The sequence below is a fragment of the Neodiprion fabricii genome, chromosome 3 (assembly GCF_021155785.1).
Source record: "Neodiprion fabricii isolate iyNeoFabr1 chromosome 3, iyNeoFabr1.1, whole genome shotgun sequence".
Lineage (NCBI taxonomy): Eukaryota > Metazoa > Arthropoda > Insecta > Hymenoptera > Diprionidae > Neodiprion > Neodiprion fabricii.
This window is the reverse complement of record NC_060241.1, coordinates 26,621,808-26,639,799: the sequence shown is the minus strand read 5'-3', so window position 1 is coordinate 26,639,799 and position 17,992 is coordinate 26,621,808. Positions and strand designations below refer to the sequence as shown.

At 31.8% G+C, this 17,992-nt stretch overlaps 2 protein-coding genes across 2 annotated transcripts; one reads left to right on the top strand and one right to left on the bottom strand.

The window, feature by feature from the left end:
* The first annotated feature begins 1,947 nt into the window (after nt 1-1,947).
* Nucleotides 1,948-8,091, top strand: LOC124177598 (U4/U6.U5 tri-snRNP-associated protein 1). The gene is made up of 11 exons (XM_046560128.1): nt 1,948-2,196; nt 2,532-2,983; nt 3,265-3,393; nt 3,566-3,985; nt 4,211-4,373; nt 4,452-4,726; nt 4,810-4,897; nt 5,019-5,217; nt 5,423-5,609; nt 5,863-6,017; nt 6,256-8,091. The coding sequence occupies exons 1-11, from the start codon at nt 2,034-2,036 to the stop codon at nt 6,281-6,283; spliced, it is 2,259 nt and encodes a 752-aa protein (XP_046416084.1). The 5' UTR covers nt 1,948-2,033; the 3' UTR covers nt 6,284-8,091.
* LOC124177608 (protein phosphatase 1 regulatory subunit 14B) lies at nt 7,355-17,914 on the bottom strand. Its single transcript, XM_046560160.1, has 5 exons — nt 17,624-17,914; nt 15,648-15,868; nt 14,446-14,535; nt 14,260-14,301; nt 7,355-14,122 (listed from the first exon to the last, which is right to left on the bottom strand). Exons 2-5 carry the CDS (start codon nt 15,858-15,860, stop codon nt 14,081-14,083), a joined length of 387 nt encoding a protein of 128 aa, XP_046416116.1. The 5' UTR covers nt 15,861-15,868; nt 17,624-17,914; the 3' UTR covers nt 7,355-14,080.
* Between the last annotated feature and the right edge of the window lie 78 nt (nt 17,915-17,992).

The window sequence follows — 17,992 nt, the reverse complement described above, 5'->3', positions numbered from 1 at the left end:
CAGCTAATCAACCTTTCTGTCTCTTTCAGCAAATCAAACTTTTTGTCTATTTCAGCTAATCAAACTTTTTTCCTATCTCAGCTAATCGAACCTTTTGTCTATTTCAGCTAATCAAACGTTTTGTCTATTTCAGCTAATCAAACCTTTTGTCCGTTTCAGCTAATCAAACTTTCTGTCTCTTTCAGCTAATCAAATGTTTTGTCTGTTTCAGATAATCAGACTTTCTGTCTCTTTCAGCTAATCAAACTTTTGTCGGGTTCAGTTAATCAAACCTTTTGTCTGTTTCGACTAATTAGACTGTCCTTTTTTCTTTAATTCTATTTTAATCTGTTCTAGGTAACTGAGTTTTATTGATACAAAAATAAGATACAAATAATCGCCCTTCATCCATAATTAAAACAACCATCTTTCATCCATAATTAAAACAGTCATCTTTCATCCATAATAAATAGTTAACGGGTCATATGAACTGAAAAATTTCGAACAAACTGCAAACATATGCGAGTACCAATTGATTGGGAAAATCATTTAACCGTAATTAACGTATGAAAAAAGTAATCTGAAATTTTTCGAAGAACGTAAGATCGATCTTGCAAGTATTCTCCGTGGAGTAGGCCTACTGGGGATACCACGTAAAAAAAAAACGCGCCGGGTGCTCTACCGCTTGCGGTGGTGTGGAAACGAGCATAAGTGAACTCATTTTCACTCGTCAAATACTAAGATATAATAGTTTTTCAAATGAAAATTTTATCTTGTGTTAATTTAACTCATTGTCAATAAAACTCGTGCTTCGATAATGTGTAACGCGTGTGGAATCGTAATACCTTCGGATTTCTCTAGTTTAGTCAGAGTACTAACCGGGTACTAAAAATATCAAAAAGAACTATATTCACATTTTGTACGTTCGAGATACGGGTGATCTATCTAAAATCTAAAAGCCCCATTGTAAAAGATGGAATGCAGAGTAAGAAATTAACTCCCGTCTTCGCTTTTGGATGTGTATTGTAGAAAATTATTTAAAAATTTTTATGACAAATTTGTATACCCGCTTGATTTCGAGACCACTTAACTGAATCTACTGTTAAATATTTTTTTCAACAAATTATTACATTCACATATATAAAAAGAAAGGCATCTTAGACTCAATTAAAAAGAACAAGAGAAATGTTTTTTCACATTATACATATAAAGTTATTTAAAGGAAGTGATTCGTCAAGAACGCAATTCACAAATCAGTTGGAATAAAAAATATGACTTATTGAGTGGGAAAAATTTTTGATATGTCAGCTGCATCTTCTTTTGGAATGAAGATATGAGCCTTGACTGACGATACATATTATTATCTTCAGTTAAACGTACAAGTCAAGTATTAAAAATATGTACAGAAATTACATAAGGTACATATAGGAACAACTATATATCTCCATCCTTTGATTAACTTCTTCGACTATATCTCCCATCCTTTGATTAACTTCTTCGACTATATCTCCCATCCTTCGCATCAAGAAAAGGTTTCTAACTTTGTTAACAGTAAATCAGGTGCATGTTTATTGTGCGCCTATTTAGATGACATCAATTTTGTCGATCCGATGGAGTTAAATTGACATTGCCGAATTTGGCCTAAATGAATTTGCGTAGTTGAAAAGTATACGGCGTCCATACGGAGTTATATGAAAATATCAGTTTGTTCCCGTTCGTCATTCCATAGGTATAAGAATATTTCACTGCATTATCTGCGTACACGCGGTGAGCGATGGTAACATCAGTTCGTTTCGCCGCTACTTATCAACCGCTTGCCAGATTGAGTCGCGCGTGTAGGCGGGAAAACTTAAAACTAGCTAGCTGCCTTCTACATGCTCTAAGGTCACCTTGGCCAGCCGCTGATTTTACGAACACATCAGTGGAACACGTAATTTCTGTTGTATGTATCTCATGATCACGGAGTAGTTCGTGATCGTGATAGAGTCTATTCAACACAAGACGAAGTTCGACGTTCAGTTAAATTTATAGGTTAAAGTGTTAAGATTAAAGAAATGGGATCTAATAAGCGGCACAAGACTGAAAAAACTCGTGAAACTAAGAAAAAACGTCATCGCAGCCGTTCTAGATCGCACTCTATAGAACGTGAAAAAGTCGACAAACATAGGCATCACAAAAAACATAAAAGAAGAGAACGCAAGGATCACGACAGCGATGGTACTAACCTCTTTTAGTTTTTTCCTTCGTAAACGTAACTATTATCCTACACCTTTAAAGGTAACAAACCTTCACAAAAACATCTACACATGCATAGATTTAAAACTGATTGTTCAAAGCTACCCTAAAACCGTATTAGTTCTCATATATTTTTTACAATGTAATGTTTGCGCTATGTACTTCAGAGGACTACTAATCCAAGTCTATTAGTAAAAATTATTGCGCTATTGAGCTGAATTAGCGCTTACTTTTATATTGTATAGTTGCAAATTTAATGTACATTTATACTACGTAATAATATCGTGTACTGAGGAACTATCCTCTTGTGTTTATAGTTGAAATTGTCAGCGCTCCACCACCTCCAAAAATATCGAGAATACCACATGCACTGACGCCACCACCTCCTCCAGAAATATCTCGTCAAAGGAGTGCATCTCCAACCAAAGGAGGAGCAGCGCAGACATCATTGTCAGTTGAGGAAACAAATAAGTTACGAGCAAAGCTTGGTCTAAAACCTTTGGAGACCAGTACTACCTCTGTAGATGATCCTAACAAAATCAAAGATGATTTAGGAGAATTTTATCACAAGCCAGCACCAAATACTAACGATAAAGTAAAAACGCAAAAGATCAAAGATAGACTGAACACGCAGAAGGAAAAACGACAGATTGAATCCAATCTTTCAAAACTCAAAACTTTGGGCGAAAGCGATTCAGATGATGACGCCAAGGCTTGGGTGCAAAAAAACCGTCTCCTTCAGTTGGAGAAAAAGAAGGCTGATGCAAGGGTAAATACAGAATACTTGACCTAAAGCTTAAAGGCATTATTTCAATTTATACCAGCACCGTCAAGTTTAAAATTAAAATACTTATGAAATAATGCTGTAATAATTAATTTGCATTTGATGTTATTAGTATTTTATGTTATATTTTTAAATAATCTTAATGCTTGAAGTAGAGCCAACCACTCTTGTATTATATTAATAATGTGTATTTGAAAACTTCCATGTAGGAAAGTCAAGCACGATTATCTAACCATTTAAAGACTATTTCTAATTTCATTATTCAGGCAAAAATGTTGGATCAGTTGGACGAAGAGTTCGGTATAGGTACTCTTGTTGAGGAAGAGGTTCAAAGTGAACGTCGTTCAGCCTACTCGAACAAAGATTTACGAGGGCTCAAAGTCGAACATGACATGGTAAGTTTGATATATTCTGTCGAATTGAAAAATCTTTACTGTAATTAGGATTTATTATGGGTTTCAAATGTAGCAGTTGTAAATTTAATATAGTCATGTTCCATGAAATATTGCATTTATTTTATTAATAACATGTAATGATTAAATCGAAATTTAATTATTTTTGTTACAGGATACTTTTGAGGAGGGCAAGACCCTTGTACTGACACTCAAAGATCAGGCAGTTTTAGATGAGCATGAAGATGTACTAGTAAACGTAAATATGCTGGACGAAGAGCGTTATTCGCGCAGTAATTTGAATAAAACTAAAAAACCTGGGTACGATGCGTATGATGAAGACAATTTTGATGAGTTTGGATTCCCAGTGAAAACGGTTCTAGACAAATATGATGAAGAGATAGATGGACAGAAAAAGGAAAGTTTTGCCATTGGTTATGATAATGCTAAAGAACGAAAACAACGACAAACTGAAATTGTAAAACACCGCCTAGCGAACAAAAAATTGGAAACACTAAGGATGCCAGAGCTACAGTTAGCTAGTGAATATTACACTGATGCAGAGTTGGCAAAGTTTAAGAAACCCAAGAAAAAAGTAAGTAGTATTCAACGTGTAAACCTTTTGTCGCAACTTATTCTAACAATTTAGTCAGTTCTACATAATTTTTCGTTTTAAAAACATGGTAAATAGGAAAAAATAGATCATCTGACTTGATACTGAAATAAAGCAATAGATTAATGGAACTTAATATAAAAATAAAATTATCTGAACATTTTATTTAGTGTTTAGAGTATGGTTTATATTAATTGCAACTTTTAGATCCGAAAAATCAGACAGAAAAAGATGTTGAAGGCAGACGATCTTGTTCCTGATACAACTGATTATCTCAGAGATTTAGGAAGTCGAAGGAATTCAAGACATAAAGAAAAAAAGGATCATGAGGATCCTGAAAATCTTGTTATGGATGTCGATGATACAGAAAGTAAATTTATTTTTCAACAATATAATCCCTACTTCCTTTAATCTAATTTACATCAATTACATTTTCCTTGGAATTTAGATACAAGTGAAGACTTGTCGGGTGTTAAAATTGAAGATGATGACAGAGAACTCGAATGGCAGTTGGCATTGAAAAAAGCACAACGTGTGAAACTAGCACGTCAAACTGGGGTAGAAAAAGTTGCTCAAACAATAAAACAAGAAATTGACAATTCAAATGACAATCAAGTTGGTAATATTGTACTCAATGCGACTGCTGAATTTTGTAGAACATTAGGAGACATTCCAACTTACGGGCTTGCTGGAAACAGGGAAGAAAATGTTCAAGAACTCATGGTAACGTGTTTCTAGTAATTATTTATCTACTCAAAATCTTTCAATGCATAACAAGTATTGCAACAGTTCATCATGTTGATCAGGACTTTGAGGCTGAGGGGATCAAAGATGAAACGGTAGATGATGGAGAAGATGCTGATGGCCGTGGAGCTTGGAATACAGTAAAAATAGGTAAAAATGCATTTACTTCACTAACGTTCTACTTCCTTTCCTGATAATTGTTTAATTATGAACTATCTTTATGCCTTATCAGTATTTCAATAAAATCTCAAAATTTACCCATACCTCAAAGATGAAGCTGCAGCTGAGCCAATAACACTGGAGGCTGCAATTTTGGATGCAGAACCATCGCTTGGACAGGGTGTAGGCGGTGCTCTAAGACTTGCAATGAGTAAAGGTTATTTACAAAAAGAGGATACTAACAGACCTTCTGCATCCCGTTTTGCTCATTTACAGGCACAAAATTATTCTATTGAAGATAAAACTTATGGGTAAGTACTATATTTGATATTATAATACATTCGAATTTTCTCAAAGATAAAAAAATAAAACAATAATCATTATTTTAAACCAATATACTATTATTTTCAGTTTTTTTTTTTTTTTCTTTTCTTTGTACACTTTTACCCATTTAATTTGTTTTGAATGTAACTGTTTTCAGAAGATTCTGATCAATTAATTATTTTATAAATGCAGGGATGATGACAAGTTTGGCAGAAGAGATAGGTTTAATGGACCAACTTCCGAATTCAAAGAACGAGACGGATTTAAGCCCAATGTCAAGTTGGAATATATCGACGATGATGGACACGTTTTGAGTGCCAAGGAAGCATTCCGATATCTTTCTCATAAATTTCATGGTAAAGGTCCTGGGAAGAACAAGGTATATTGAAAAATATTTTAATCTATTTATGTAGAACAATGCATGCTAATGATATTAAGCTTTATAAATTTATAATAGGAAATGTCAATTCAGAATTTCATTTATAATCGTTACTATTTTGTAGCGCTGCAATAAATCTGCTAGTTACCCGATTTTGAATGCAATACGTAATATAATTATATATGTATATTCTGATCATTGATGAATCAATGATAATTTCATGCCATGAATTGTTAATACTTTTTATAACTAGGTGGAAAAGAGAATGAAGAAATCTGAGCAAGAAGTATTGATGAAGCGGATGTCTTCTACTGATACTCCACTAGGTACACTTAATCTATTGCAAGCTAAGCAAAAAGAAACACAATCTCCATACATTGTGCTGAGTGGCAGCAAGCAGTTGCAAACGTAAGTTTTACACAATATGCTTCATGGGAAATAACTTGGTTAATACAATTTTATATTGCGTGAAAAGTTTCGGTACATTCCAATAATTGATGTGTGATAGAAAATTCTTCCTCCAATAACTTGGTGTAGGTAATAATTTCAATGCATCATATTATGATATGTTGTGCACAAAGATATTCACTTAGAATTTGAAGGCATGGATAGACTGGTGGTAATGTTCTCATATAACGATTTTCAGGACGAGCATATCAAAGACGAAGCATTAAAATTATCAATTAAAAGATGGAAAATCAAGATGTACATTATTATACATAATGTAATATTAAATCTCTGATAAGGTTTGCGTAAGGGTGAGTGTTCTAAAGCTCAGTTCTCAGGTATCTTAAGAATATTACATAAATCAGCAGATCCTATTAAAAAAATTTTGATCATCTTTATAATACAAAACCCGTTTTTATCCTTGTATTATTTACAATTTCATATGTTTAAATGTGTGTATAATTCCATTGTTTAGACGCTTACAATTACCTTTAACACCGTAATGAGGTGTCACAATATCATGATACAATTATTAAAGTTCATAAATTAATTTCGGTAGATAATGAGTTCTCTACCGAAACTAGGAGAATTTGTTGTTTGCATTACAGTGTCAAATCAATTATTCAATTGAAACCGTAATAATTTATTCTTAGGAAATATGAAATTTGAAAAGTATGAACTGGAATCTTCTAAATAATGAAAACTGATTCACTATAGCAATACAAATATTCGAAGCATAAACTGATGATGAGGAAATTTTGAGAGAAAATGTACGAAGAAGTAAACTAAAACGAATAGTAAAAGTGTAAAAAAAAGAATAATAAAATTAGTGACCCAAAATTTAGGATGTTCATTTACTTTCGGTCGCAAAATTTATACTTCAACTCTATGTCCAAAAATTCCGCCTCGTGGAAAAAGTGACATCTTCCGAAAGTCGTATATTCTGTTTGCTACACATATATCAGAAATGCTTGAATTTTAAGTATACATATATTAATAAATGTCATTCAAAACAATTTAGGTGCAAGGAATTTTAGTTATTACTTTGCAGATTACAAGCATCAATAGACCTGATCACCTTCATTTTATTTCACTTTGCATGCATGTATATGTAAAACTCGAATGAAACCTTTTTCAATAATAAATGAACGACTTACCTGAATACATAGTTGATTTTACACATGCCGACGTTGAAATTTATCGTTAACTTGGACTTTCATCCCACTTTGTATGTCATTACCAGACTCTCGAATTATGTTATTAAGAAAATTATGCATTGAATCACAGTGAAGAATACGTTTTGATTAATGTTCACATTTATTAAAACTATAACAAATACTTATAAAGGTTTCTTACTAGCTAAACTGCATTGTATGATTGATTGTAGCCTTCTACATAAAATCGTTACCCTAGTTGTTATCACTATTTACACGAGATATGTTTGCAAAAACTTCGGAGTATAAAAAAGTCGGATTTTTCGGGATGGGAAATATCTGAATGTTATTTTTGCATATGTAAAACCGTCACATATATCTAATGTAGATAGTGATTAGCAATGGATCTACAAAATTTATACTAATGAATAACAATTATGAAGCATACGTTCATTAATGTTAGCATTAAAGCTTTATTTGTGCATCTCGATCGATTATACGCATTTGTGATTCAAAAGCTATTCAAAACGGATGTCTGCAGTTACAGACACGTTCATTTTGCCTAAAAATGTAAAAGATTATACAAACTGGTCTAGGGATTTGGTAGAAGCGGTTTTTATAATTTGGTTTGAAAAAAAAAGCTAAAAGTAACATTGGGTTTCTTATGTTTCAAAGTCCGTTTGTGTGTATACACTGGCATTGTTCATTAGTTGGTTGATTATTAGCTATAAAAAACATCATTGGCACTCAAAATTTACAGAGCACAGTTCAGATGTTGAGTTGTAATAAGATTGTGCAGTATAGAATTCCACTTCACAGTCTGTTTTATTGTCGTGTCGGTCATAAATCTTCCTTATCCTCTCATAGTGGCACATATTGTAGGATACTGGCAAAAACTGCACATCTCAAATGATCACAAACAACTTTTTCAATAGTTAGCAAAATTCTATGTTCTTCACAGATTTTATAACAGCATACAGAAAATTATCACGTATTTGAATCCCATTGATTGACTCCAATTTTATGGTGATCTTCATCTCTTACAACCGCGTATAAATCACTAAACCAGTTTGCCGCGAACTGAAAATTTTCACAAACTATTTCAGATTTTTATCAAAGTTTGTCAAGTCACTAAAATCAATGAAAGATTCAAAAATGTTTGTTTCGGATAATAAATATACGACACTGACTTACATTTTGTTGTAACGTTTTCCCTTTCTTTTATTTCATCTAATAGTCTTTGGTTGCTGTAAAACAGTATTTAATCTTCTGCAGTAAGAAGGCGGCAAGAACAAATATATCACAGTGTACTAAACACTAGCAAAAATTTATGAACATACCAAACCCATTTTGCAATAATCCTCGACTATTGCAGAGTATTGCAATGATTACTACGCCTAGGAATTTTTCCACATACCAGCCTCAAACTAGTATTTCTTATCTTAGATTGACTGACTTTCGCTGACTGAGCCAAATTTTTTTTTTTTGGTTCAGATTTTTTAAATTCATTTTTCGTAAATCATCTGATAGTATATTTAAAAAATGTGATAAGGAACTATAATTTTAATAATATCCTTTATATAGATGAATATAACAACACAAATGGACGTATAATATTATAATCAAGGTTAAATCAAATCAATAAATTCATCGCTGGTCATGATTGTAATTCATGTATCGTTTAGTTGCACGATAAGGATATTTCTCTCAGATGTGACGCAAGCCTATTCAGGTTATCAGAATTGAAATTAGTTGAGCACATTTCACAAAGTTGTAACAAGGAAGACATGAATAATATAACAATGTATAACTGACAATTATTAGTGCAATAGCCCAGATATGTGGTAATAAGTACCAAAACTATTAGTATATTACTGTCTCGGACAGATTTGTGAAATCAGTTAACAAACTCCGTGAGAAACTTTTGATCAATATAATTAGCTTTGAATAACGTAACATACCATGTTCAGAAATGCTCAACTCATTGATAAAAAATCATATTTTCTACGAGATGAAGAAAAGTATAGACTGTTTACTCAGCGCTGATGTAAAAAAGTCAAAGATTTATAGAAAGAATTGTTAATAATACTATTTCACAGATATGTAATAAAATTATTTTATTGCAGTAAAGTATTTTTCATGAATATGACTGTAAAATTTCATGTTAAGTCGAAGTCAAGGAATGAAAATTATTCTTAAGTTCTTTAAAGGAACTTAGTATGCAGCAGGCAGACTAAGTAAAAATCGTTTTTTTTCTTATATTTTATACTTTGCAATGATGAGCAAATCTTGTGCGCATTTCGTTTGATGTTAGAAAAGAAATTAAATATTAAACAAATATTAGTACATGATTTAGATGATCTACATGACATAGGTAAATTTCAGAAAAATCCTAGAAAATGACAATATTAATACTACACATACACTAATTACATGAATTTTCCAGAGACATGCTTCCATAATTTTTGAAATTTCATTTACGTGATAACCAGAGATCCAGATGTATTACAAAACAGTGCGTGCGCAGTGACAGTTATTTTCGTTTGCTCTTAAATTTCACTATTCCGCAGTTCATTACTGTATGCGATTAAAATTGTTGTACTTTCGTTTTTCTATAATTTACAAATTATTCAACATTTGTGTTGCGTTAATTCTAATTAATTGAATTTCTAAGAAAATACAGCTATTTTGAAATATACTTATTGTTAAAACAGATTAAAATAGTATAAAAAGAGATTGACGTCTAGAAATCTAGAAATCAGAATATGTTACAGATATTCACTATGATATGATATTAATCAATGGTATTGCACTTGACACACACATGTATAATCTGCGGCAATGTTTACACTCGATACGTAAATATGGATGTTTATATTAAAGAATACATTCGAAATCCGGAAATCAACTGACTATCGAAATTAGAAAAATAATTTACGATCAATTAGTGTCTTAGTCAACAGTCCAACAATAGTGTTCCTTATTGTTGTTGGATTCTGAGATCAACCACAGTTTTGCAAAATAATTAACGGTCAAAAACTACGATGTAACATATAGCTTTACAAAGTAACAATACATTTGATTTATACGTGGAATGTTAGATTCTGACCATCCTGAGCAATGCATTTCCCATTTTTAAAGTGGTCAAAATCTTACACAGCAAGCGTTGTCAGAGCAGTCATGAACTTATACACATTCAAGTAATAATTCTATGTTGATTTTTTAATTATGCCTAAAATCATCTTTGTTCGAACAATGTTAGTTCTCAAAATATAAAATGTTTTAACAAGTTTTATCTTCTACATGCAGTATGCATACATTTATATGTATGTAATTATATGTGGTAGGGCAGTCCAGAAATTGGGGTTCATGAAATTTTAATCGTGAGCCGTCAGATCGATTTCATGAATACAAAATTAAATGAAATTTATTGACCTAAATGGGAAAATGTAAGATTGTTGGTACACATTTTTCTACTGATGTAGAGACTAGAGACTTCAGATATGCTTTTTTTCAAATATCTGGAATAAGTTTGAACGGCAGTATGAGAAGAATTTTGGAGATTAAAAATTACGGACCATCGTAATATATACTACCGTATATGCATACACGATGAGTATCGTGAAACGAAGCTATTGCGTTTATAGTAGGATCCAACTCACAGCTGTTAATAAAAGGTACAGACATCAAGATCAAATAGCTTAAGAGATCTGATTTGGAAAATTTTCTCAATATATTTTATGATGGTAAATTCAATCACTATGCAATTATCAACTGATTCTGCAGGTCAAAGGCAGAAATTTCGAAAAACAATTCAACATTCAAATTAACGATTTTCAGTTGGTATTAAAAGCGAGCCACAGAAAATTTTTTATTTTTATTTTTTTGCTCCGACTTGTTACACATACAAGTAGATTTTTCCGCCTAAATTCTTGAAAACTGTCAGTGATTTTTTTGAACCATAGCGCAGAAATTATCAGTAATTTAACAACATATGTCATGCAATAATATTAAAGAATTTTAAACTCTAGTGAAACTGAGAAAAAAAATATTTTCAAGATGATGGCCAAGCTAATTTGAAAGCTAACTCAAAATCAACAATATCGCTTTTGCGACCCTCAATTTCATTTTAGCTAAACAATCATAGCAGTAAAAGTAATTGCAATACGATTTCATGATCAATGGGATTGTAAAAGTTGAGGTTTTTCTTATAAAATTTACCTGTATTTAGATGTGGTAGTATTACACAAAAAAAAAAATCACAATCTATGGTTAACTGTCCACTTTCCAACACACCTTTTAATTTAGCTAATAGCTAACATGTGTGAATAATCTTTTTCACGTGTGAAGATGAAATGAATTTGACTTTAGTACTTTTAGTACGAAAAAAATCCCTTTTGAGAATCATGTATGAAACGTCAATTTGATACTTTTCTTAAATTTGGTTTTTCGAACAAACCATTTTGCTTATAATAATTTGTATATCTTGACAGCACAACATATTAAAAACATTGAGAGAGATAATGTTGTTTTATATTGTTGCTTCTATTGATTTGAAAATAAAGGGGATTGATATTTTCGTGTAACACAACTTATTCATTTACTGCAGTGACAATTCTGTTGATTTATTCACTTCAGATTCAAAAATCGCGTCGCACAGAAATTATTTTAAATTCATTTCTACTATTGTCTTTGGTAGTAATAGAATAAATATAAGTCCAACTTGTTAAAGTGGGGTAAAATGAATAAAAATATATTTAGATATTATGAACTATCTAAAAGCGAAAGATAATTTTATTTCATAATAAAAATAATAAAGTAAACCATTATTAAATTGATTATATTGGTTCATTCATTCTGAATAATTAAGGTCAGATTATTGATATACATTCGTAATTTTCCCAGATATACGAAATAAAGGGATAGCAGTAATATTCTATAGATGACCAACTCAAAAATACAGTGAGTCTTCAGTAATCTAATTGAATACAAAACTTACCACAGACATTGGAAAATTGAAACACGGATGGGTTTTGAATTATTCTTACGCATCATTCTAATGAAAGAGATGTGTTGTGAATTTACATTATAGGATAATACTACTCGCTAACGTGAGAAGAGTTAATACTTCGGGAGAATAAGGTGATTCGAATTCAAGAAATGAAAGACTTCTACTGTACTATCAAGTATTTAGAACCGAACGGAAGACTGTTATATCCACGAAATCTCTGATATCACAAATTCCACGAAAATATAATTAGTTAACGCTTAATGTTAAGCAACTTCACAATCATAATTCAAGTTATATTTTATCTATGCAGTACATGCAAAAATTTCAATTACATTTGATAAATTTTTCTGTTATCTTGTTTCAAAAATTACAAACATAGATAAGTAAGAATGGGGCGTCATTTGGCAAATAATGTAATTAATAGCAAAGATCAAGCAAAAGCAATAACAATATGTGTATCAACAGCCCAGGAAAAGCAAATCCCACATCATGAATTTAAGGAATACGGGGAGAAAAAAGAGCCGTGATACCCATATACTTGAGCGTACATACACCATGACGAAAGTATAACTCAGGTTTTTTAAATTAATTTGTTTTGAATTATTGACTGAGCATTCTTAGCGTAGCTACTCCCTTGCCAAGTAAAATCTTTTATTTTTTTTGCAGTTTTACATTGTATGGCTCAATTTTCAATCAACTATGCATAGTAAATGACGATAATTGCCTAAATAATTCATCACCACTTAATATTCCTGTTTCAACCCAGCTAAGAAAGCAATCATGGAGAATGAATTTTAAAATATTTATGAATTAGATAAGACATTTGCAGATCTAGGGTTTCCATTTGCCAATCTTGGAAATGCTAGTAATCTTATTTATTCCAAAAAACATACTTAAAATAGTGCATTAGCAATCTAAACTATTTTCTAGGGAATATGACCCTTACCTTGTAGCTGTTATAGTAGAAACATGAAAGAGATTCACAACATTAATTACAATATCTTTTGGCAAAACGATGAACAGGTGAGAACAAGCCAACCTTTATTTTGGCACTCGAATCTGATTATATGTTTACCTTTATTAATCGAATTTCATGTAATATTAAGATATTGTAATAAGTTTTCTGCCAAGGATTTTACCTACATCTACTAAATTGAATATGCATAAGTATCTGATTTTATAGGAAAAGTGTAGCATGAAGGTAGGATTGAAATGGATTCTTGGCTCGTTTCTTTTCTATTATTTACCACAATTCTATAATCATTAACTACTTAACTGGCAAGTATATGTGAATAATAACGGTAAAGTGAGCATTTATCACTACTGAAGCAACGTGATTTGAATATACAATCTTCTTCCAGTTAAAATCAAAACAAAATTACAAATAGACGATTGTCATTCGTATTTGAGAAACATAAAGAAATTACCCTGTTTAAAATTGAAATTAGACCGGAAAGAAGATTGATGAGGTGTTCCAATTTTCTACAGCATTAAATCTAGAGAATTTCTGTACTAGCAATTGAATTGGCACGTAGATCGTACATTGAGGACTGAACGAAATTTTGTTACTAAACTATCAACTGATAAAGCTTGGAGCCATGTTTTGATGTTTTCAATATGAAACAACATATGCTTACAAAAAACTATGTCTAGTCATGTGGTAATAATACATGTATTTCCAATAGACACAGTTTCCTTCCTCAGTGAGCTATAGCCGTATGTTTTGTTATTATGGTGGCTTCTTTCGTGCAGTGAAAATTTACTCAGGTTTTCACATATCATTTACGCCACGTTTGGGAAGTGAACAAACTTATGTCTCAAAATTGAGTAGTACATCTGCCAAATGAGACAGTCGCTGTTCAGAGTGTTTTTGCTTTCTCGAGCAAATCGTTGATGAATTTCTAAAATTAAAATAATTTTTTTTAATAATTTCCTCACCATGTGCTCAGTATATTCGTTGAATACACTGACAATCAAAGCAAATACAATTTAAAAACTTTTAAATAAATGAAAATATGTTGTTGCAGAATCTACTCACTTTTACATCGTGTGGTGACTTTTTTGCATCCACCAGCAAATCCTGAAAATGGTTGAGGTCTTAGGGAAACTTTATAATCAGCAACACGGTTTGAAATAACAAGGGTAAATATTCATGTGAGCTCAATACTTCAACTCTTGACATTACGGACTGCATCTCAATGATAAAATAATCAATATTAAGTACCTGTAAGTAACTTCTTCTATGGTCATCAGTGTCCATGTCGAGTAGCTCGTCTATATCTACCTCAACCTCTCGAGATTTCCCATTTTCATTCTAAGATGTAACACATTGTTCATTGATATTATCAATAAAGTATTCATTGTCATATCCATGCTCCCTCAATAAAACAAAAATACTGAATATAATAAAAAGTTCTTTACAAGCTCAAAGATAAATCCAAGACTTGATTTTTTGAAATAGCAACATATCATAATACTCGATGATGTTAACTATCTCAGAATTTTATGTATGAACTAAAAGCTTATACCAAGTATTATTTCTAATCGATAGGATTGCTGCATAAATTTTAAATTATTCAATTCAATGAGTATGTTGCAAATATTTATAGCATGTATTTATGGCAATAATAACTTGGCAAACCAGTGATGAATCTTTGTCGAGGAAATTCAACAAAGTGGAATTCAGATATCGAAAGTATTACGATCAATCATTCTGTTATGACTTGCATGTGATAAAGCTTTTATTGCGTTGGTCAATGTCCTGATCATACGCACATAATGATTTACCGATAGTTTTCAGTGACGATACGAGCCAATTATAAAATACATCAGAACTCCCGAGGGGTTACTACAGTGCACAGCATATAAGTTCAGTTGAAACTAATTGGGAGTGAACTGATTCATTGAGCATGCAGATTTCCACCAGTTGTATGGTGTAACTTGTAAATTAACGTTTCCATCTTTATTTTTTACAATATTAACGGATATACAAGAATTCCTGTTGATTATTTCATTCAAAATCATTTTCCAAGGAAAGAAACTCTTCAACAGATTTCTAGAAATTTTAAATTAAGGAAGATTTCAAAATTAAGCAAGATCAAAACCCTTATTCTGAAAATATTTCTGTTCAACAAACAGAACCACTAATTAGATCTAATCATGCTAAATCAGACATAGATAAATTTTTGTCTCAATTGGGAGAGGTAAGGTACGTGGATGTAACTCTATAGACGAATACTTTACTTCCAAATTCCGGAATTCTCTTGCACTTGTTTCAATAAAATTCGTAAAACTGTTTTCAATATTAGTCTGCCTATGCTAAATGCAATGAAAAGAAAATTCATAGTCATTTCCTGTGTGTCTAGGCTCAATTCCACAAAACTTAGGTTGAATAAAGCCTATCTATGGCTAGCCATAAATTCTTACCACAGTTTCATAAAGTTTCTGCAACTCATCAAAAAGCCACATTTCAACTGCGAGTCTCTTCCGGATAAGCGACATTTGATGCGAGCCATACTTGGCTGTTAAAAATTTTTCCCTACGTTCTTTGACTTCTCCTTTTTCAGTGAAAGCAACGTGCAGATTAGCACGTGCAGGACTTCGTTCTGCTGTCAGAACACCACCACCACCAGCTTCCATAACTGTAGCTGAATAAAAGATTATAATATGAATTTATTTTCATATTTCTAGACATAAGTAAGTTCATTGCATAAGTCAATGTGTGATGTCTTAATGTCTAGCATCATATTAAAGTTATGAGGCAACAAGATTGCTTAGAAAATGATTTTTACGAATTACTCAATAAATTAACATTAAAGACTGTTACATAAAATACATAAGCAATCAACATTCAATGTCATACTGCAAGATTAAATTCGTACACATCACTGACGAGTAATCTGTGAAGATTGACTTACAAAATCAAAAAACTTTTTTTTTATAACATATTTATAAAATACCAATGTTAAATCTTGTTCTGATACTTGAACTTTGTGTTGTACAATAGTACTTATTTAATGTAATTAAAGCAGGTAAATGACCTATCATTCTCTAGTTGATTGTCGATTATCCATTAAGAAAAAAAGCAATTTTACTTCATTCATATTGCCAATGTAAATAATGTGATAAATTTAGAAGAAGAGAGAACTTAAGGTACAAAGTATAAGAAACAATTGAGCTTAGGTGGTGTAGCTTTAATTTTAATAATTCTTTTCTCATTCTGCGTACGTGAAATACACCAGTATGAATTGTATAATTTGCATGCGAACTTCTTATTTGGACAATGCAAGAATCAACCTTTTGTATTACTGAGAACTTTTATTCATGTAAAGATAATGAGATTTGTCATTTGAAAAGACATGTGGATCATGAACATAATCAGGTGATAAATGAGACCATTACATGAGAGTTTCATCAAGGTAACCTTGAACAGATCGATTAATAAATGCTGAGTCACAGGTAGAGATTTCAGCAACTAGATCATATTGATTTATTGAATATCCCTAAATTTGCCCCGCAAACATATACTAATTTAGTCCATACAATGACGGACATTTCTAAGTTGGAGTAAATCTTTTTGCACAGTTTTATTGATGTATGGCTTTAGGGTAATAATAATAGCAAGAAATAATTAATCTATAAAATGGATATTTTGGTGTACTGTAGTATTTTTTTTTCACTTTGTACTTAATGTATTCTCATATTGAAGAGCGAATACCAAATACACAACTATTTGTGTAATGAAATTGTTATTTGAGTTATCAATGAAGAATTTGAAATGTGGCGCATGTTATTTTTTACATGTCTACTTTGTTTGTAATAAGATACCATAAACGCTGTTTCTTACAGGAATAATAAATTGTCAGTCTAATATGCGATTCAAGATGATTTTGGCTGTAAATTAATTATATTTGTTTTGAGCTAATTTTTCTACAGAAAATTCACCACAGTCACTGATGCGTTATATCATGTAACTTTTCTTACATACCTACAATTTATACAATGTCTTGGTACGCACACTTGCATAAAGGTTCTATTCACACGACACTTTATCAAACAATCATAAACATTGTATACCATTCACGTACGTAAATAACGATGCGCCTTGGTTATTTGGTTCGCAATGAAATGTCCACCTTTTTTCAAACTTGAACGTGTCGAAAATAACTAGTGAAAAAAATCGGATTAAACCGAATAACGTGAGTCATTGTATGATAGAATGAAATTGATATAGTTTGTTTGAAATTGAAATGTAGTCACGGTACTTAATTCCTGTTTCGCAACGCTGATTCAAGACAAAGAGCGAAAGTGCTGAGTCTATGTAATATATTTAATAAACGTATATAAGCAGTGATTGATTTCGATATTAAATCGGTTAACCAAAGTGTCGAGGAGATACTTACAAGATAGTCGGCGCACGACGCGTAGTTTATATCCAATTTAGAAACCGGTAAAGTAAATGCACAGCATGCACCACTCCCAAAATAACCTGCCACTGATTCTTATACAACTAAATCTACACGCAAAGTGAGAGTACGTGAACAACCCGCGAACATCAAACTGTAGACCCAAATGAACAACAAAGATGTCAAACAATGAACTGATTACAGACGAGCGGACAACCGCTGCTTCAATTTGCAATAGATGAGAACATTGTCCACGATGGTGAACCAACCAGTTATACAATTTTCGCCCAAATGTCAGTATGAGTGGAACTGTGACCCTGTGGAGACGCCACCTATCACCTCTCTACTTCAGGAAAAATAAAATGG

Bases quoted from the DNA above. Each gene is read 5' to 3' on its own strand.
- LOC124177598 (XM_046560128.1), top strand. From the start codon at position 2,034: ATGGGATCTAATAAGCGGCACAAGACTGAAAAAACTCGTGAAACTAAG. The intron at 5,218-5,422 runs GTAAGTACTATA...TTATAAATGCAG, and splicing joins ATTGAAGATAAAACTTATGG to GGATGATGACAAGTTTGGCA. The intron at 5,610-5,862 runs GTATATTGAAAA...TTTTATAACTAG, and splicing joins AAGGTCCTGGGAAGAACAAG to GTGGAAAAGAGAATGAAGAA.
- LOC124177608 (XM_046560160.1), bottom strand. From the start codon at position 15,860: ATGGAAGCTGGTGGTGGTGGTGTTCTGACAGCAGAACGAAGTCCTGCA. The intron at 14,536-15,647 runs GTAAGAATTTAT...GTTACATCTTAG, and splicing joins AGAAACTTTATGAAACTGTG to AATGAAAATGGGAAATCTCG. The intron at 14,302-14,445 runs GTACTTAATATT...AACCATTTTCAG, and splicing joins ATAGAAGAAGTTACTTACAG to GATTTGCTGGTGGATGCAAA.